This window comes from Gopherus evgoodei, chromosome 21, assembly GCF_007399415.2.
Source record: "Gopherus evgoodei ecotype Sinaloan lineage chromosome 21, rGopEvg1_v1.p, whole genome shotgun sequence".
Classification (NCBI taxonomy): Eukaryota; Metazoa; Chordata; order Testudines; family Testudinidae; genus Gopherus; species Gopherus evgoodei.
Genome location: NC_044342.1, coordinates 1,229,248 through 1,250,066, shown reverse-complemented (window position 1 = coordinate 1,250,066; position 20,819 = coordinate 1,229,248). Strand labels below are relative to the sequence as shown.

At 51.0% G+C, this 20,819-nt stretch overlaps 1 protein-coding gene across 1 annotated transcript; it reads left to right on the top strand.

The window, feature by feature from the left end:
- The first annotated feature begins 7,102 nt into the window (after nucleotides 1-7,102).
- On the top strand, nucleotides 7,103-16,049 carry LOC115637978 (mast cell protease 3-like). The gene is made up of 7 exons (XM_030539577.1): nucleotides 7,103-7,222; nucleotides 7,797-7,950; nucleotides 11,835-11,953; nucleotides 12,808-12,964; nucleotides 13,195-13,330; nucleotides 13,684-13,944; nucleotides 14,681-16,049. Exons 3-7 carry the CDS (start codon nucleotides 11,893-11,895, stop codon nucleotides 14,828-14,830), a joined length of 765 nt encoding a protein of 254 aa, XP_030395437.1. The 5' UTR covers nucleotides 7,103-7,222; nucleotides 7,797-7,950; nucleotides 11,835-11,892; the 3' UTR covers nucleotides 14,831-16,049.
- Nucleotides 16,050-20,819: the final 4,770 nt, after the last annotated feature.

Below are 20,819 nucleotides of genomic sequence, written 5' to 3'. Positions count from 1 at the left end.
CCCCATGCAGGTTCCGGGGCTGCTGAGTAGCCTGGGCTGAGTCTGGGGAAGGGAGGAGAGGCAGAGCTGCAGCTGGCCCGGGGCTCCTCTGGGTAGGTGGGAATGGGGCTGTGGCTGGCTTGGGGCTCCTCTGGGCAGGTGCGGGGGAGGGGCTTCTCCAGACAGGTGGGGGATGGGGCTGTGACCGGCCAGGCGGTCTTCTGGCCGAGGGTAGGGGGGCGCTCCGGGCTTCTCTGGGCAGGTGGGCTAGTGACTTTGGCGAAGGGAGGGAGACGAGGGGCCCATTTATTGTTCTGTCCTGGGGCCCAAAATTTCTATTGGTAGGCCTGCCTGCCCCAGAGAACTTAGTTTACCTCATGTGGATTTAAACTTAGTCACACTGGTGCAGTGTTGTGTGTGGAGCGGCCATACAGAGCCATGGAGCTTGCTTGCCCCTGAATCTCCCTGAAAATGAAACGATTGATCACTAGGCCCTCATTCGTTCTCCCCATATACTATTCCTGCTGGTTCTTTTTGCTTTCTGCTTTGTACCCCTGCAACGAATAAAAACGAAGGTAACAAACTCCAAAGGTTGCCTTCCTGGGAAATGAATGAACTCCCCAAGCCATGAAATCCAGAGTAGCTGCCGCATCATCGATTGTGGGGAGCAGCTGAGCCAAATTTGAGTGAATGGCGCTGTGACCTCTGGTGCCAGGGGGCAACACTCTGAGGAAAGCCCAGCCAGCCTTGGGGGAGAGGAGCTGTGGACGTGTTGGGAGGTCTGTCTCTGTGTGACCCAATCCCCTTGGCATCACTCCCCCTTGAAGGTGGAATCTATTTGCTCCGTGGGACATGGGAGATCAGGCCAGGTATTCGAGACAGGTATAGAGCCACTAGGACTGTCTGGTCAGGAATGGTCAACCCTGCTGAGACAGAATACCATCGAGCAGAGGCAGCTGAGCATGGGATTGAATCAAGAGAACAAAAAGCAGAGGGGTCTGGGGTCTGTGTTAAGATGAGCAGGGTTCACAGACACAGGGGAGCCCATGTGGGGACAGAGAGACGAAGGGACAGGGAGTGTGAAGGAGCACGACTGCGTGGGTTTTGTCTCTCTGTGCTGACCCAAGCACTTGCAGATGCTCTGTGCCAGGTGACTGATCGATGGTTCCCTTGTTTTGAACAGGCAGCCAGATGTCACAGCAGAGGACTGTACCCTATCAGGGGAATAATGTCTCCCTTAGGAGTCTGGCTGGCTGCCCTCATGGCATGGAGCTATGGAGAGAGACATGGGTTGCTGCTTTCCCAAGGGCAGTCTCAGAGTTGTAGAGGCCACAGGCTTGCCCCTGTGGAGCTGTGTGAGTCCTTGAGATCCAGCACACTCAAGGAGTCACTGCCAGGAGACAGGGTACAGGTTGAGACATGGACCAGACCCTGAGTGTCTGTGATAGATGCACTGATGTTAAGGTCAGAAGGAACTAGTATGACCAGTCTGAGCCCTGCATAGAACATGTCAGAGAATTCCCGCCCCCACTGAGTTCCAGCCTCAGCCCAAGAGCTAAATATCTCCTGGCTGAAGCTGGCTGTTCTGTTTTGTACCCTCAGTCCCATGTGCTTCAAGTCCAGGCACGTCTGGTGGCCTTGCTGAGTTCCCAGACAAGGTTGAACAATTCCCCTGATGTGGCCCCATGCAGGTGAGTCATTGCATTGTTTCTCCTTTGCTGGACAATTGTTGCTGATGGGTTGCTTGACATCCCACCCAGGCCTTGGTTACTTTCCTTGCTGTTGCCTCTGGGGAGCTAATATCTGGCCGATACCCCCAACTTACAGCATGTTTTACTGACAGCCATACAACACAATCTCATAACTTCATACGCATTAAAGATGCACATATTTAGAGAGAAAAATGACTTTCACCAGATCATAAGCTTTCCCCTTATACCTCACATGACATGCTTTATATGCAAGATCACAATAATATGTGAATGAGAGATATGGGGGTTATAGGGCACATCCCAAGGTATAGACTGTCAGAGCGGGACCATTCTCCCTCTTACACAAGGATAGAATTTTCTCTGTTAAATTCCATAGGCCTGCTACAAATGTGGATCATTTTTATGTCCGTTACCTTCTTCAAGGGTTTGCTACCATTAAAATTCCTAGCTGCAGAGTTTCAATAGATTGGCTTAAAAAAATTTCCTTCTCCAAATCAGAGAGCAGGAATGGAGTCATATGGCTCAGATGCCCAACCTATCACCACAAAGTGTGGCTAGTTGAATTAAACAGCCCATGACAACAGCACATTGAAAACTGAAATGATTGTGTGAAGAAATTTTTTTTTAAAATATTTTGTTTGGTGCATTTTGAACTGGACTCAACTTCTATTTGTTTTCAGTATTTTCTTTTCTTTTTTCCTCTTTCCTCTCCTCACCCACAAGTATTTAATTATTTGTTATTTATTAGTTATTATTTTGATACTGACTGGTGGTCAGAAAAACTCAAATGACAGAAACCTGGAAAGCATCGTTGAGACATACTGGGACAAGATGCCGAATTGTGCATTTCCAAATATTTGGAAAATATTGAAAACGGACACTTGTTTTCACTGGTCTGTAAAGAGGATGCTGCATGTGCAAACGATCCAGCATTGTGGGAGGATACTGCAGTGCGGGTGGGATGAAGGGAAACTGGGTTGAGTCATAATCCAAATTAGTACAAAATCAGAATGTCTAGTCCCAGATCCTCAGAAGTGTTTGGGTGCCAAACTCCCATTGAAATTGCCGTGAGCCTCATTACCTTTGGGGATATGCACCTCTAGCTCTTCTCCTCAGCAGATCTACAAGGCAGTTGAGATCATTATCTTCAGATGGGGAAACTGAAGCACAGAGAGGGGACATGACTTACACAGGGTCACTAAACCACAGAGCTGGAAACAGAACCCAGGTGCCTTGAGATGCAGGCTGGTGTCCTGGCTACTAGGCCACACTGCTGCCCCCAACTCATAGCACCTCAGCCAGGTGATCCTAGGCCCCTTGTCCCTCAGCCCCTTCACCATATTGCCTGTTAATTTCACTTCCTGTCTCGTATCTTCTGCAATCAGTACAGATCTGATACAAATGTCTCTGTGTCATCTGGGGCAGCCTCTGGGTCCACTAGGGGAGGAAAGGCCACCCATCCACCTCCCCACGCCTACCCACATACCTGTCCGGCTAAAGGCCAGATTTGTCTGAGCCAGAGATGACTTCAGAAGTCCTGGGTCCCTCCATCCTAACCCCATTCCTTCTATAGATTCGTCCATTCCAAGGCCAGAAAGGATGATGGTGCTCCTCCCATCTGTCCCCTGTGCAGCCTCGGCCCTTGGATGGCCCTGAGTTAATCCTGGGTTGAACTAGAGCAGTGTTAGAGAAATGTCCCATCTTAGTTGTATGTCACCAGGAGCAGAAAATCCAGCCCAGCCCTTGTCAGCAACATCTCCAAGTTGACACTGGCCCAACCACCGAAGGGATTTGAATGGCCAATTTCCAGACAAGTTAATTAAGATCCCCTGGGCTGGGTGCTCTGGCATGTGCTGCACGGTTGGATGAAGGAGATGGTATAATGGTTCATCCTTACTGTCAGATCGCTAGCTCTACCAGCATCAATGTGACAGAAACCTTTTCATCTTCACTGCGTTTCCTCCTCTTTCTTCCATCTATCCATCCTGCCCCATCCACACCATCTTACTATCCATCTTTCCTTTCGCATCCACACCCTACTATCCATCCATCCCTCCATGTCCATCCACCTCCTTCATCTATCCATCCTGCCCCTCAACGCTCTTCCATCCATTAATTCATCCACACTTGCATTCGTCCCTTCCTCTCTCCATATGCATACACAAATCTACATCCTTCCCTCCATCCCCACAAACCCCAGCCAGCCAGCCATCCCTCCCTCCCTCCCTCCCTCCCCTGACAGTGTCACCCAGCCTTACTGGGGGAGGGATAGCTCCATGGTTTCAGTATTGGCCTGCTAAACCCAAGGTTGTAAGTTCAATCCTTGAGGGGGCTATTTAGGGATCTGGGGTAAAATTCTTTCTGGGGATTAGTCCTTTGAGCAGGGAGTTGGACTAGATGACCTCCCAAAGTCCCTTCTAACCCTTATATTCTATGATGGCTGTAGTGTCTCAGCTCAGTTGGTGCCTCTACCTTCACCTTGTTTGCTTGTTAATTTCACTCCCTGTTCTCTGTCTGCCAGTGTCAGTAGAGTGACATTCAGCCTTCATGACTGTTTAATTCTTTCCAGGACCTTTGCAGCTGACCACCACTATCGCACACAGCCAGGCTGGGATGTTCATGCAGGAGCAAGGTGTCAAAATCCTATTAACCTTCAGTGGGCATTAGGCCCCAAACACCCTGATTCTTCTTTTCAAGCCCCAGCCCATCCTGTCACATTCTGGAACTCAATCCCATGGAAGCTCAGCACCCAGCATGTCCCATTGAGGGGATATGAGGAGATTTTTACAAGGACAAAACATGCAGTGGGCCTCCTAGAACATATGGCCAAGAGCAGGTACACACTGGAGTCCACTCAGCCCTTCATTCAGTGCAATGCGAGCAGCTTCTCTTGGGATCCAGCCTCTCACTACCCAGCGACCCTTCATGTGAGGGTGGGTGGGGAATGGGACATGAGCCTTCTGCTCCAGGGGGTGCTGGCTCCTATCCAGCTCCAGGGCTTGGACCTGCTGGCTCAGGGGGGTGGGAGATGGGACACGGAGACTTTCTCCTTTAGGGGGCACCAGCTCCCATCCAAGACTGATTGACTCAGCAAAGTTGAGAATCAGAGTCAGTATTTAAGGCCATCCTTCCCCAAATCTGGAAGTTTGTGGGACGCAGCACTGTTATAGACAAGGGGATTTCATCTCCTTGATTTCTCCCCCAAGCTCACATCCCCTCTGCAGGGGAGGGGGGCTGTTAAGAAAGATCAAGGGGCCCACCGGAACCTGAGCTGCATCTTGATAAAACCACAGCTCCCACCACAGTAGCACCAAGCCGGGGCAAGAGCTCAGACGGTTATTTGCTGCTGAGCTACCTCCCCCAGCTCTGTTCCAGCTGTGCATAGTACCCAGTGGTGCACAGCTGCTGGGGGGCAGAGCGGGGTCCTAACTAGGTATGGTCCCAGCTGTGCCCTGCACCAGAACAGGCAGCTCCCACTGGGCAGGGCTCCAGGGCTCAGCTATGCGGGGCTGTGACACAGCTGAGCCTGATCTTCCACCCAGCCAGTGGGTAGAGTTTCCAGGAACGAATGGTGGAAACCTCACACTGAGGTCTCCCCCTCCCCCACATCTCTGCTCCGACCCAGATGCCTGGAGGAAGAGGTCAGCAAAGCTGTATCAGCGGATGTCTCAGTCCTAGCCACATGCCCCACTTGGTGCATGCACAGAGCAGAGGTGGTGGTGGGAGGGATGAGGGAGTTGCTTTCCAAGTCACCAGGCCAGCAAGTCTGTGAGCCTGCAGCTTCTAAAGGTCCCCGCCAGACACAGGAGCCCTCTCAGTGCAGAGAGATGCTGAGATGAGGCCGGGTTAGCCACAACTTGCTCCTCAAACTGGGCCCCTCTTCTTAACAGCTGAGCCACTTCCCTCACTCAGCAGGGCACTGCCCAGGGTGAGCACAGCCTGCAATGCCCAGGGGTCCACCAGAATGAACTCAGTGGCTGAGTGGCTGCAGAGGGTGATTCCCCTTTTTCGCCCTCCCACCCCCAGTTGGTGTGATTGGGGGTTCAAGAGCTGAGACAGCAAGACTCCCACCCACGGCCCTTATCACATGACCCTGAGGTTTCCTGCCTTGCATCCACTCAGCCGGAGAACACAGCTCCCATGCAGATTCCCCTCCCCCCCCCAAATCTGACAATGCTGCTCCTACGTCTGCTCCCTGGGGCTCAGGCTGGTGAGTGGGGTTGGGGAGGGACCATCAGGGCTCCAGATATGCACCTCCTCCAAGGCATACAGACAGCACCAGATTAACTCTTCTGCGGGCTCGGGGCTATTAGATTTGGTGGGGCCCCTGTATAAATGTATTTTTCCTAATTTAGAACAAAATGGTCACATGTGAGGGGTGGGAAAGAGTCTTGGGGCTTCCTCTAAGCTCTGGGGTGGGGCCAGAAATGAGGGGTTCAGAGTGCAGGAGGGGGCTCCAGGCTGGGGCAGAGGGTTGGGGTGCAGGAGGGTGTGAGAGCTCCGACTAGGGGCGAGGGTTCTGTTATGGGCCTGGGGATGAGGGATTTGGGGTGAAGGAGGGGACTCCATGCTGGGGTCAACGGGTTTGGAGTGTGGGAGCGGGCTCAGGGCAGGAGGTTACGGTGGGGGTGTGGGGTCCGGGCAGGAGTTCGGGTGCAGGAGGGTGCTCAGGGCTGTGGTGCAGGGTTTGGGTGGGAGTTAGGGTGCGGGAGGGGGCTCCGGGCTGGGGCAGAGAGTGGGGGGATGGGGCGCTTACCTGGGGCAGCTCCCATTTGGTGGCACAGCAGGACTTAGGCTTCTTGCCTGCACTGGCCCCATGCCGCTGCCAGAAGCTACTGGAATCTGCCTGGCTGAGACCGGGGGGGCAGGTGGCTCCATGCACTATCCTCGCCTGCAGGCACCAAAACTGCAGCTCCCATCGGCCGTGATTCTTGGGCAGTGGGAGCTGCGGGGCCAGCACCTGCAAGTGAGGGCAGCGTGTGGATGGAGCTTCCCTGATAGCAGCCCACCAGGGAGGAATGGCAGCGCACGGAGCCGCCTCCCCTTCCCCTGCCAGGCAGAGCCTGATAACGCAGCAGGGGCCCCGATCTAAGGGGAGCCCTGCAAAAAGTTCTGGACTTTTGGCAGCCCAGAGATATTTGCCCAGGGCCCTGGGCTGCAGCACCTAAAGCCTCTGCGTTAATCCGGCACTGGGTACAGGGTCCCAGACGTGCACAGCCCCCAGGGATGCAGCGTCCTAGATATTTCCATCCCAGAGATTCACAGCCCTGGCCAGATGCTTTGTGCTAGCTCTGCAGGGCAGCTGCTGATTGACTTACCCTACATGTGAACTCCTCCCAGGGGGCTGTGGTTTGCCCTGAATCAGGCATCACCTATGGGGGCAGTGCCTCCCTTTCCTTCTCCCCCAGCCAGGTCTATAAGTGATCCCCGAGGCAGACGCATCACCCCTTTTCCCAGGCTCCCTCTGACAATGCTGCTGCGGCTCCTGTTCCCCACGGCTCCTGTTCCCTCCCGCTCTGGGGCTGAGGCTGGTGAGTACACCGGGAATAAGATCCCCAGCCTCGTAGGTGCTGGTGCTATCGGAGCTGTCTACAAAGCCTGTCTCCTCCCCAGAGTCAAATACTTTCCCCAGAGCCATTGGTGTGTCCCATTCGCTGAGCTGGTGTGCAGTGGGATCAGGGGCTAGTGTGTGCCCAGGACACAACTGGAGATCCCCAGGGCCATAAGGTCTCAAGGAGGCATCAGTGTGTGAACAGTCAGTGTCAGGACAGGAAAGGCAGATCTGCACAGCCTGTGTGGCTAGATACAGGGAGACTCCTGGGTTCATTTTACAGTTCCAGCACGCACGATGGCAATGACTTGGAGTGAGTCACTTTATCTCTTTGTGCCTGGACTTCCCAGCCTGTGAAATGGGGATAAGGCTGCTTCCTTTAAATGCCCTGGGGCATGGATTCTGTGCAACACCTACTACAATGGGGCCCTGATCTCGGTCCAAATCTCTGCAGTGCCTGGTACAACAGAGCTCTGGTCTCAGTCAGGGGAGGGGTTCATCAGGTTGCAGAATTCAGGGCCTGAACTAACTCTTTCTTTTGGGGGCATTGACAGGGGAGATTATCAGGGACAGGAAGCCCAGCCTCAGTCCAGATCCTACGTGGCCTTTGTGAACACAGACCGAAGGAAAAAGAGCAAAAGGTTGCAGGGGATTCCTGATCCAGGAGGATGTGGTGCTGACAACAGCTCATTGTAACTGCAACCTGTGGTAAAAATGCAAGATCCTCTGTCCCTGAGCCAGCTTGTCCCTGTCCTAGCCATTTCAAAGCTGCCATCCCCTCCCCTGAGCACTGGCTTCTGTACATTCATCTTGAATCCAAGGCAGTGTCTACACTCCTCCACTTTAACAAGGTTAACAACCCTGAACTGAATCCATAGTAGTGGCCTGTCTGCAGCACCTGCATCCCCTTATATTTCATAGTAACATCACTGAACTGCTGGAGGCCCACAACATTGAAATAGATAAAGCGGGGACACAGCCAATCTGGTACATCACCAAATCCCCCATACATAACACAATGACAAGACAGCTGAGAGGCAAGGGGTAACTCAAATGGTTTGAACATTGGCCTGTTGAACTTGGGGCTGTGAGTTCAATTTTTGAGGGGGGCCATTTTGGGATCTGGGACAAAATAATGTCAGGGAGAGTACTAGGTCCTGCTGTGAGGGCAGGGGCCTGGACTCAGTGAATTCTCAAGGTCCCTTCCAGTTCTACATTCTGTGAAAATGACATCATGCTGCTGCAGGTATCAGCTCACCCCTGTGACCTCACACTGCTGTAGGTGCCACCCTCACCATCTCAGCCAGGCCCTAGTGACTTCACAGTGCTACAAGTACCACTTTTATTCCATCGCCCTGCCTCAAGTTACCTCACACTGCGGCAGGTACCATCCCCACCCAAACCTCACATTGTTCCAGGTGCCACCCCATCCTAGCATCCTGTCGCAGTGGGCATATGTCACTGGAGATTTGCATAGCCACCAGGAGGGAGGGATAGCTCAGTGATTTGAGCATTGGCTTGCTAAACCCAAAGTTGTGAGTTCAATCCTTGAGAGGGCCATTTAGTGATCAGGGCAAAAATCTGTCTAGGGTTTGGTCTTGCTTCAAGCAGGGGGTTGGACTAGATGACTTCCTGAGGTCCCTTCCAACCCTATGATTCTATGCCCTACCTGGTCCCATTTTACCTGAAATAACAGCTCTCACACACAGCTAGGCTTGGATGTTCAAAGCCTTTTGCAGAGTGAGGTGTTGAAATCCCATTGACTTTCAGTGGGTGTTGAGCCTTTAACACCCTGATCCCCTTTACAATGCCCAGTCCATCAAGTGCTGGGGATCAATCCCATGGAAGCTCAGCACCCAGCATCTCCCAGTGGAGGGATTTTCAGATGTGCCAAACATGCAGTGACCCCTGTAATACGTATGGGCAGGAGCAGGTACACACAGAGTCCACTCAGCTCCTCCCCCAGTGTAATGGGAGCAAGTCGTTATGGGATCCAGCCTCACACTGCACAGCGACCCTTCATGTGAGAGTGGGTGGGGAATGGACATGGGGCCTTTCCCCTCCAGGGGGCTTTGGCTCCAGTCTAGCCCCAGGACAGGGAATGGGTGACTCCGGGGGCAGGGATGGGAAATGGAACACAAGGCCTTTACCATCCAGGGTGCACCAACGTCCATCCAGTATTTGCTGACTTGAGAGAGGGTTGAGAATCAGTTTCACCATTTCACTCCTCGGCCCCAGTCCAGGTGTTTGTGGGAAGCGGTGCTGTGACAGACAGAGTCTAATCTTTCTGACTCATGGCCCTCCCGTCAACTCACATCTCCTCTGCCGGGGAGGGAGGCAGCTGAGCAGGATCAAGGGGCCGGGTTCCCACCAGAAGCTGAGCTGTGTCTTGGTCAGACCACGGCTCCCCCCACAGTAGCACCAAGCCAGGGAGAGAGCTCAGACTCTGCTATTAGCTGCAGAGCCACCTCCTCCAGCTCCACTCCAGATGTGCCCAGTATCCAGTGGTGCACGGATGTTGGGGGATAGGGGGGCACAGCTAGGTGTGGCCACAGCTGTGCCTGGCACCAGGATGGGCAGCCCCCAGCTCCAGGGGCTCAGCTATGAGATGGTGTGTGACCCAGCTGGGCCCGATGTTTCCTGCAGCATGTGTGGTGAGGTTTCCAGGAACGAGATGGCTGAGGCTGGGCAGGTGGAAACATGACACTGAGGTGTCCCCCCCATGCACATCTCTGCGCCGATCCAGGCACCTGGAGGAACAGACCAGAAAAGCCGTGTCAGTGGATGTCTCATCCCTAGCCACATGCCCCACTCAGAGCATCCACGGACCCGTGGAGGGAGGGTGTCAGTGCACGCTGCTCAGGGCTCAGCTTCGCCCCAGATGTATATGGCTCCAGGCCGATCCAGTGCCCAGATATGCCGCAACTCCAGCTGTGGAGGGCACCAGGCCGCTGAGGAACCTTCTTCAAGCTCCTTCACCGGGACGCAAGGAGGGAGCAAGGTGGTGTTGCTTAGCAAGACAAAAGACAAGTGAGTCTGTTAGTCTGCCTTCTTGTTGCAGAGAAACACTGAAATGACACACAGCATGGGCCTCAGACCAGGCCTCTCCTCATAGCAGCTGAGCCTCTTCTCTCCTGCTCAGCAGGGCTTCAAGGCACTGCCCAGGGTGTACGCAGATCTGCAGTGCCCGTGGCCCCACCAGGATGGACTCAGCGGCTGAGGAGGCCCAGCTGGCACCTCTCCTTTTCCACCCTCCACACCCCAGCTGGTGTGGTAGAGGGTCCAAGCTAGGGATGTAACCAGTTAACTGGTAAGCATTAGGCTTACCAGTTAACCAGGACCATAACCGTTTACAGGATGCCAGCCCCGGCAGGCCGGGTGGGCTGGGGCACCGCAGCAGGGCGGGCCAGCAGGACCCCGGCCGTGCCAGGCTGGAATGGCCCCAGCCAGGCCGGTGGGACTCTGGCTGCCACGGGCTGGAGCAGCCTCAGATCTGGCTGCACCGGGCCACCGGGACCCAAGCCCTGGTCATGTTGGGCCCAAGCAGACCCAGTGGGCTGGAGTGGACCTTGCCAGGTCAGTGGGACCCCAGCAGGCTGGAGCAGCCCCAGCTGCACTGGGCCAGTGGGAGCCCAGGCTCGGCTGCGGTGGAACGGGCTGCTTGGAGCAGCCCTGGCTGAAGCAGGGTGGGTCAGTGGGACCTTGCCTGCAGGGGGCTGGAGTGGACGCAGCTCCAGCTGCACTGGGCCAGCAGGACTCTAGTCCCAGCTGTGCCAGGTGGGCTGGAGCTGCCCTGGCAGGACCCCAACCCTGACCCTGGCGGGCTGGAGCAGCTCCAGCCACCCCGGTGGGTCCCCATTCCTTTTCTCCCTAGCCCACCTAGGTTAATTTTAATCATTTAACTGGTTAACTTTTTAAAGCCCTAGTCTAAGCGCTGAGATGGCAGGTCCCTCACCCACACCCTGGAGTGCATGGTCCTGAGGTTTCCTGCCCTGCATCCATGCTGTTCATCCAGGCCTGTAACCTCCCTCCCAGGCAGATTCCCCCTCCTGAGCTGGGCCCTGACACTGCTGCTCATACTCCTGTTTCACAAGGCTCAAGTTGATGACGGGAGGGGGCATAGTGGCCTCAGACGTGCACAGCCTCCAGGGGTGCAGGGCCCCAGATATGAATAGGTCAAGGGGTAAGGGGCCCCAGATGTGCACAGCCTTCAGGGGTGCCAGGCCCCAGATATGAATAGCCCCAGGGGTAAGGGGACCAGATGTGCACAGTCCCAGGGGAGCAGAAAGTCATATGTGCACAGCCCCAAGGGCTGAAGGACCCCAGCTGTGCACAGCCTCCCAGGGATGCAAGACCCTATAGCTACTCAGCCGCCAGGGTGTGCAGAGCCACATGTGCGCAGCCCAAAGGGTTGCAAGTCCCCAGAAATGCACATCCCAAGGGCTGCTCTCTGCTAGCTCTGGAGGATGGCTGGTGACTGCCTTACCCTACGTGTGAACTCCTCCCTGGCAGGATCCAGAGGTTGTGGTTTCCCCTGAGCCAAACGTCATTTGGGGGGGCCCAGCCCCTCCCTTTCCTTTTCTCCTGGCTAGTCTCATAAGTGACCCCAGAGGCAGACACATTCATCGCCTTCCTCAGCTCCCTCTGAAGATGCTGTTGCTGCTGCTGCTGTTCCCCATGGCCTTTGTCTTGCCCCCTGAGGCTCAGGCTGGTGAGTATGGGAGGGGACAGGCCACCCTAACCTAACAGGAAGCAAAGCCTGGTGCTATCGGAGTTCTCTGCAAAACCAGGCTCCTTACCAGAGTCAGATGCTTCCACCAGGGCCATCTGTGTGTCCCCAGCACCCAGTGGGAGTGTTGTGGGACCTGGGGGGCTATCAGCGTTTGCCCAGGGCCCAACTGGTGAGCCTCAGGGCTGTGGGATCGGGGGGCACTTATGAGTGTGTGTGTGCCCAAGACAAAGCTGAGGTGCCCCAGACCCGGTATCGGTGCCCAGGACCCAGCTGGGGAGCTTTGGGGTGTGGGGGAAGGTGGGCAGGGAGCTAAAGGGGCAGAGGGAGAGGAGGGGGCTGATGCCACCATAATAAATCCCCTGGGAGGGAGTTGGCACAAAGAAACGCAGTAAGGTCTGATGTGAAGGTCAGCTCCTAGACAGGAAATACAGCTCTGTGCAGCCTGTGTGGTTAGAGCAGGGGGGGATGGGAGAAAGGACTCCTGGGTTCTTTTTCCAATTCTACTGCACACTGCACCAGTTATCTGGAGTGAGTCACTTTTCCGCATTGTACCTGGATTTCCCAGCGTGTGAAATGGAGATGAGGATAAGTCTTGTGTCTGCATAAACCTTCTGGAGCAGGGATTCTCACTCTGTTTCTCTGCAGTGCCTGGGCAGGATGGGGGCCTGATCTCAGTCAGTATCTGCACAGCACTCAGCACAACAGGGGCCCTGATCTCGATGGGGTCTGTGCACACTGAGGACAATGGAGGCCCTGTTCTCAGTTAGCAGACGGATACACCAGCTGGCTGGCTGGGGGCCTGAACTAACTCCTTCTCCTGACACCTCTGTTAGCGGAGATCATTGGAGGACAGGAAGCCCGGCCTCACTCCAGACCCTACATGGCTTTTGTGAAAATAGAGAGAGAAGGGAAAGGAGGAAACATGTGTGGAGGGTTCCTGATCCGGGAGGATGTGGTGGTGACGGCAGCTCATTGTAACTGCAACTTGGGGTAAGAAATACAAGATCCCCTGTCCCAGAGCCAGCCATTCTCCTAACCTTGGGCCAGGTCAAAGCTGCCCCCCACCCAGTAGCGGAAAGGCCCTGGAGTGCTGGCTTCTGAACATTGACCTGAGTGCCAGGCAGCATCTACACACCCCCACTTTAACACGATTAGTGACCCATGACTGAATCAAGAGTATTGGACTGTCTGTAGCACCTGTGTCCCCTTGTATTTCACAGTAACATCTCCGTGCTGCTGGGGGCCCACAACTTTGCAATAGATGAACTGGGAAGACAGAAGATTTGGGTACGTCGCCGAATCCCCCACCCAGAATTCAATGACGAGACATTTGAAAATGACATCATGCTGCTGCAGGTACTATCCTCATCCCATCTCCCCACCCCCAGTGACCTCACACTGCTGCAGGTACCACCCCCATCCCATCACCTCCCCAGCCACCTCACACTGCTGCAGGTACCTCCCCCATCCCATCACCTCCCCAGTCACCTCACACTGCTGCAGGTACCACCCCCATCCCATCACCCCCAGTGACCTACACTGCTGCAGGTACCACCTCTATCCCAACACCAAGCCCCAAGTGTGCATCACAGATTTGCACAGTTCTCATGGGGATGCCTCACCTGGTCCCATCTAACCCTATCCCTCCATGACTGACCAATCCCCTAATAGGAGATTGTTGTCCCTTCTCTCTCTCCCCTTCATCACAGCTGTGGAATAAGGCCGAGATGACCCAGACTGTGGGCACCATCCCCCTGTCCCAGGAGAAGGTGAAGAAGGGGGCAGTGTGCAGCGTGGCTGGCTGGGGCCAGACTAGTATCAGAACAAATGCCCAGCCCTCCCCGACCCTGCAGGAGGTGGAACTGACGGTCATGGGGAAATGTATGTGTCTATCTCGGCCTTATCTGCACTATGTCCCGTCCAGGATGCTGTGTGTGGGGGACCCCCAGGAGAGGAAGGCACCATTCCTGGTGAGTGTGGGACAGGGGCACATGGTGCCCCAAGGTGCTCCTAGAACAGAAGACTGACAGGGCTGGGCAGAATGGGGAGAGTCAGGATCCATAGTGAGTCAGGCAGATCCTGACCAGGAACTAGAATTGGCCAGATTCTAGGAAACAGGCCTGGAGGCTAGAAATCAGGGACGAGAACCAGGCAGATCTTTCAAATGAGGAATGTATCCTAATAATTTGGGACAGGAACTGGCTATATCCCAGAAATCAGGGACAGAAATCATCTGGATGTTCAACAGGTTCTAGAAATCAGGGACAAGAATCAGCCACATCCTGGAAATCAGGGATGGATCTTAAAAGTGAGGGACAGATCCCAGAAATCAGGGTTGGGAATCAGATGGATCCTAGGAGTCAGAGAGTGGAATTGCTGAATAAAGAACCCAGGGTTGGATCTGAGAAATCAGCCAGAGATCCTAGATATCAAGGCCAGGAGTCAGCCAGATGCTGGATATCGAGATTCAGAATCAGGAGAGGGAACTGAGCAGGTTAAAGAAATCGAGGATGGAAGCTAGAAATTAGACACTGGAACTGGCTGGCTGGCTCCCTGGGGTGGAAGCCCTAGGCAGGTCCTGGGAGTAACTTTATTGTGAGTCAACAGGAAAGGGAATACAGAGTTGGATTTCAGGACCCTGGATACAGAATGCTGCTGCCCCTTTGCTTGAACATCGGTAACTCTGACCTGGTGTTTGCTTCTCAGGGTGACTCCGGGGGCCCCCTGGTCTGTGATGGGAAGGCCCAGGGCATTGTCTCTCATGGCACTGGTGACTGGTCAACACCCAGTGTGTTTACCAGGCTCTCCAAATACGTGTGCTGGATCAAGAAAACTCTGCGCAAGCTGAAGCCTTAGAGGGGAACGTCCATCTCTAGCGTGAGTGGAGAGATAGATAGGTATTGCAGAGCGATGGCCGGCTGCTGCCTATCACAGATGGATTGATAGATGGACATATAGCTAATGATTTTAGTTTTCTTTGCTCATTTTCTGTGCGATGTTATGATTAATTAACGTGTTATGCTGTTCATAATCTTTCTATGCTGAATAGAGTTAAATTGTAGCATTACAGAAGCATAAGATTGATCAGTCGTTGAAGTGATAATTAGGTATTAGGGATCTAAGAAAGGAGGTCTCAAACACAAGGCCTACAGGCTGAGGCCTGTAAGATTTTAACTTAGCCATATTAGGCCATAAGCTTAAGCAATGCTTGACATCAGTAAGTGACCAAAGAATGACCCTATGCCACATGATAACGGGAAATGAAGTACCCATGGAGGATATTGTAAAAATTAACAGTAAGAGTAGTTTTTGCTTACAAAATATCCAACAGTCAGATTTTTCTACCACATGTCCTAACCACAGGGTGTACTATGTGTGGAAATGCTAATGAGTAATAGTTGGAATTGCGTTATAAAAAGAGGATGCCCAGATTAGGAAAACTGAGCTCCCTATTGGAAACCCCAGCAAGAACCATCCCTCCATTGATGCCAGCAGCTAGAGGACAGGGAGCGAAATTAACAAGCAAACATGGCAGAGGTGAAGGCACCAACAAAGCTGAGATACTACAGCAATGGGTAACACAATCAGGGCATGGGTGGAAGGAAGGAGGGGATAGGTGAGGAAGGAAGGAAGGATGGAGACTTGCATATGTGTAGGGAGAGCAGGAGGGATGGGTGGCAGGATGGATAGATAGAAGGGGTGAATGGACATGGAGGTTGTAGGAGGAAGAGAGAGCACAGAATCATAGAATATCAAGGTTGGAAGGGACCTCAGGACTTCATCTAGTCCAACTCCCTGCTCAAAGCAGGACCAATCCCCAACTAAATCCTGAGACGCACAACCTGCTTTAAGAGGCCTGGAGTAAAGTCTAAGGCCTGAAATAAAATCAGACTCTGCTGAAACAAAGTAAATTTAGCAAGATTTAGGCTATAAGGAAAAGGTTTCCACATCCCTTTTAGGGCTTATGTCCGACCTTCCCACCCTGTTTCCATTGGCACTAAAGTTTGGTGCCATCGGCCACTTTGAAAATGTGTGTGCATGTGTTTGACTAGGGGAAGTGTTGTGTATGTTTGTGCTTGGGTACATAGAGAGAAAAAGGTTGAAAGAAGAGAGTGAGAGAGTTTAAAAATGAAAAACGAAAGTCTGAGTAAGGTTTAGAAAAAAAAAGGAAAGAAAGGTTATTGGATGTGATTGAGCAAGGAGAGAGGCTGGTAAAGGCAGATTATGAAAGAATAGAAAGAGGTTTTTTTAAGGATTAGTTAGTTTGAAAGAAGAGATACCAAAGGCCTAGTTTGGTAGGCTATTAAAGAATAGAAAATTTTGAGATAAATGTAAAAGGTGTATTAAATATCAGGGCAGGTTAAGAATAAAGTTAAATAATATTGAAAACTAAATTTATAAAGAAATTTTACTAAGGCAAAACCTGTTTGATTAGCACAGGATAAAAAAGCATTTAAACTATTATATACCAAAGTAGCGACATAAGCCCTAAAAGGGACATGGAAACTTGTCAAAAATGCATGATGATGAATACTATCGAGCCATATACTACTCATGTTCTCTGTATGTGTATATATCTCTCCTTACTATATGTTCCATTCTATGCATCCGATGAAGTGGTCTGTAGCCCATGAAAGCTTATGCTCAAATACATTTGCTAGTCTCTAAGGTGCCACAAGTACTTCTGTTCTTTATTCAGTAGATTATAATTTTTTCAGTAATATCTTATTTGGTGAATGGAGTTGAGTGAGGGTCATCATTTCTCTGGACATTCCAGCCATTGAGTTAGCTAAAATCTTTTCTCAGTAGTGTTAACTCTTTAGACCTAACCCTTATAGCATTGCCTGCAAGGGTTAAAGCCATAGACAGTAAGTCAGAGAGAGACCCCAGGAAGAGAAGGATGCTATACCAGACCCAGAGATGCTTAGGGAAGCAGGAAGTGAGTTGGCAGGATGCCAGGAGAGCCAATGAAAACAGAGTGTGGGCTTTTGAATTGGGAACAGCAGCTCTTTCTCTTTCCTGTTGACTGGGAAGGATGTAATGAGCCAGGCAGCAATGCATGGAGAATCCAGCGACATCCGGGCCTAGGAAGGGACTAAACCTTGAACTACAGATCTGTGTGTAGAACAGGGAATACTTAGTCAGATGCGATCAGGTAATTTCTTTATTGTGGGTTTGTTGGACTTCCCTGTGCTGAGCACGTGTAGCTTTGTTCCTCCTTGTACTGTAACTTTACAAGCTGAATCCCAGGGAAGCCATTCTCTGTGGGTTTAAACCCTTTTCTTTAGTTGCTCTGTAACATCTAGCAACCAAGCAATGTTCTGCCAGACCTGTTTTCTTTTTGTTTATTAAAAATCACTCTTTGAAGAACGTGATCTGACTCCTGTGTCCTAGAAGGTGGAGGTTCTCTGTGAATGTGTCTAAGATCACACAACCAGCTACTAAGAAGAATTAAGAAATTGAAGTTTCATGTTCAGATGATATCAAGAGCTGGATTTTTCCAAGCTCTCTCCAGAGGGAGTGTAATGGGGTGATTTAGAAAAAAACATTAAAGGACCCCTGCTAAAGAAAACACAGGCATGGATTATCCCTGAGTCAAGGGGAGACTATGGGGAGCATTAGTGCCTTTTGGACAGTGGGATAGGGACATCACAGCCCCTCAGGAAGGGACACTAGCCCTGCTCCTGGCCTGTCTAGATTTTTTCTTACAGTTGTTCAAGTGAGTGACACAGAGACCATTTTATGCACCTACATATGAATAGACTTCCTCCTACTCCCCTCTGGTTGGCTAAAGTGACACCAAAAGTCTGACCAACACACTGCTCTCCTGTGCAGGGTGACCCATTGTCCAGTTCTTGTATGCATGGTTCAAGAAAGACGTTGATAAACTGGAGAGGGGTCAGAGAAGAGCCACAGGAATTAACAAAATATTGGAGAACCCCCCCCCTTACACTGAGAAACTCAAGATCAGGGGTTCTCAAACTGGGGGTCAGGACCCCTCAGTGGGTCATGAGGTTATTACATGGGGGGTTGCAAGCTGTCAGCCTCCATCCCAAATCCTGCTTTTCCTTCAGCATTTATAATGGTATTAAATATATTAAAACATGTTTTTCATTTATAAGGGGGGTCACACTCAGAGGCTTGCTGTGTGAAAGGGGTCACCAGTACAAAAGTTTGAGAACCACTGCTCAAGATCAACTGGTTTCAAATTCAAAGGGATTATACAGGATTCTGTTTATTTTTCTTTCTTAATGATTGTTTCATGGTATGAGTTTTTAACAGGGACTGTAACTAACCAGTGTTAACCAGTGTAATAATTTTCCAGAGGTCACAGTGGATTCTCCATCACTGGCCATTTCTAATCAAGACTAGATTTTTAATAGATCTACTGTAGGTCAGAAAGAATTATCTAGGGGACATTCTCTGGCCTGTGTTATACAGGAGGGCATACAAGATCACAATGATCTTGGAATCTATCTATGAATCATTGTGCTGTATGGCAGAGGGAGGAAATCACCCATGGAAAGGGGTAAGGCCCTATCAGGGGTGTAACTTTGAAATATTATAAGAATTTGCTGAAAAAGGGTAATCCCAGGTGCCTAGGCTGGGATGATACAGAAATAAGGTTGCTGGAATGAATGAAATATAGAAATTAGAAAAGGGTCAAAGAGTTTTTTATGCACCGACAACATTTACTGGGTATGGATGGGAAATAGCAGGAAGCTCAGATCTGCCCTGGCAAACGACCCTGGAGACAAAGGTCAGTATGTGGGATATAAGAAGATGTTGAAGTACAGAAGAGAGCCCAGATGCTTGGCCCAGACCCTCTGGACTTTCTCTTCTTTTCATGTCCTACTAACCCTGAAGGAGAGAAGTGGGGGGAAGTCATGGCAGAGATTGTATCTCCTCATCTTTCTTTAATCTCTGTATCTGGATGTTCTCCTGTTGACTCTGCTCTCGGCCTAGTTGGACCTCTAGGATTTTAACTAAGTCAGGCTCTATGAGTGTTTCTTCTTCAGCCATCTAAGTCAAGGGCCTAGTAGGACCTCCAACGATAACTTGAGGTGACTGCTTTTGATCCTTTAGTATAGTGCTCCCCCAATCTAGAATTAGCAGGGAACACATGCTTAGCACACTTTAAGGGAAAGTGCATCTTTCGTGCCTAGAGAATTAGTGATGTGCAGTGTGAGAAATGTGCTAAAGAAACAAAATAATTGATGGCTCATGAACATAAGTGAACATAGTAGGAAATCCAGAGGACTGGATCATTCTCTGGTGGAACAGCTGAGCCGCAGCCCTTATCTATGTCAACTGCCAACAAAGTTGTTCTGTTCAGTACGGTTCAGATCACCAAAGGCAATTAGGGGATTTCTTGATTGGTTAAGAACAACTTAGTGTCCGGGTTTGTGAAGCGTCGCCATGGGGAAAGACCTAAGAAGCAGCTAGGGTGCCCAAAGCATGTTCGGTGCTTGTGAAAAGCTCACCACATCTGCCATTGAGAGATGTTGGGTGCTGAGCTTCCATGGAATTGAGCCCAAGCACTTGGCAGGATGAATTGGGAATTTCAAAGGGGTGTTGGGTCCCAATGCCCAATGCAAGTCAGTGGGATTTTGACACTTCATTCCCACAGGAGGCCTTGAACATCCCAGCCTGGCTGTGTGTGATAGCAGTGGTCATCTGTAAAGGTCCTGGAAGGAAACAAACACTCACGAAGGCTGAACATCACTACACTCCATTGATACTGGCAGACAGAGGACAGGGAATGAAATTAACAAGCAAATAAGGAGAAGGTGAAGACATCAACAGGGCTGAGATATTATAGCAGTTGGTAACACTGTCGGGGGATGGATGAATAGAGGGTGTGGATGGGGAGGGAGAAAGGAAGCGATAGATGGAAGGGGTGGATGGACATGGAGGGTGTAATAGAAGGAGAGATCCTGAGACATGAGGTCTGCCATAAGGCATCTGGTGTAAGACCTAAGGCCTGAACTAAAATCAGGCCCTGCTGAGGTAAAGTAAAGTTAGCAGTAGTCATCCTATAGCAAAAATCAGGCCCTGTTACAAAGCAGATGCCTGCTTAAATGTTCATTATCTGATATCTGAACTTCCCAAGAACAGGGATGGCATGGCAAAAACACAAGCGCTCCTGCGCTCTAAGTATTTATTTAAACACATTCCAGAAGGATCGTGCCAGAAGACCCCAATACAAGGTAAACACCCTCATGTAAACAGGGCCAGGCGGGGTTACATAGCTACCAGGCTAATTGATACAGATTCAACATTTAGAGATATATTAGTAGATAATGTTCGTGTTCTTATGTATTTACATATGTATTGTTAGAGGTGGACAACGTAACTAAACAGTTCCTGTCTATCACTGTATTCTGTTAATTCAGAGATCAAAAGAAGATATTAACATTTAAATGAACTGTGAATGTAGTGACATCACTTGTTGTAATGTCTTTTTGAAGTCTATAGCAAACCACCTGCAAATGGTGGGAGAAAGGCAACTGCCTTACGTTAATCTATGTAGCTAATTACCAGTGATGCTTAGGAAATAGAAGGTTATTTGAAAAACCATTTGTTCACCCAAGGACTGTATGCTGTCAAGAATCTACAAAAAATCTACAATTACTGCTTGGGATCTGATCCTTTTTATCTCAAATCTGTTATGCTTCCTCAGGGTAAGCTTGAGTCACACAAGGGAGGTCTCCAGTTCCATTCTGGATCACTCTGAAATTGAACATTGGATTGAACCTATGGACTAATTCTGAAAAAAAAAACCTCTTTGTAAATCTAAAGCTCACCTTCTTCACTATCTCAGAGCAGTAGCCATGTTAGTCTG

Bases quoted from the DNA above. Each gene is read 5' to 3' on its own strand.
- LOC115637978 (XM_030539577.1), top strand. From the start codon at position 11,893: ATGCTGTTGCTGCTGCTGCTGTTCCCCATGGCCTTTGTCTTGCCCCCT. The intron at 11,954-12,807 runs GTGAGTATGGGA...CACCTCTGTTAG, and splicing joins GCCCCCTGAGGCTCAGGCTG to CGGAGATCATTGGAGGACAG. The intron at 12,965-13,194 runs GTAAGAAATACA...TGTATTTCACAG, and splicing joins CATTGTAACTGCAACTTGGG to TAACATCTCCGTGCTGCTGG.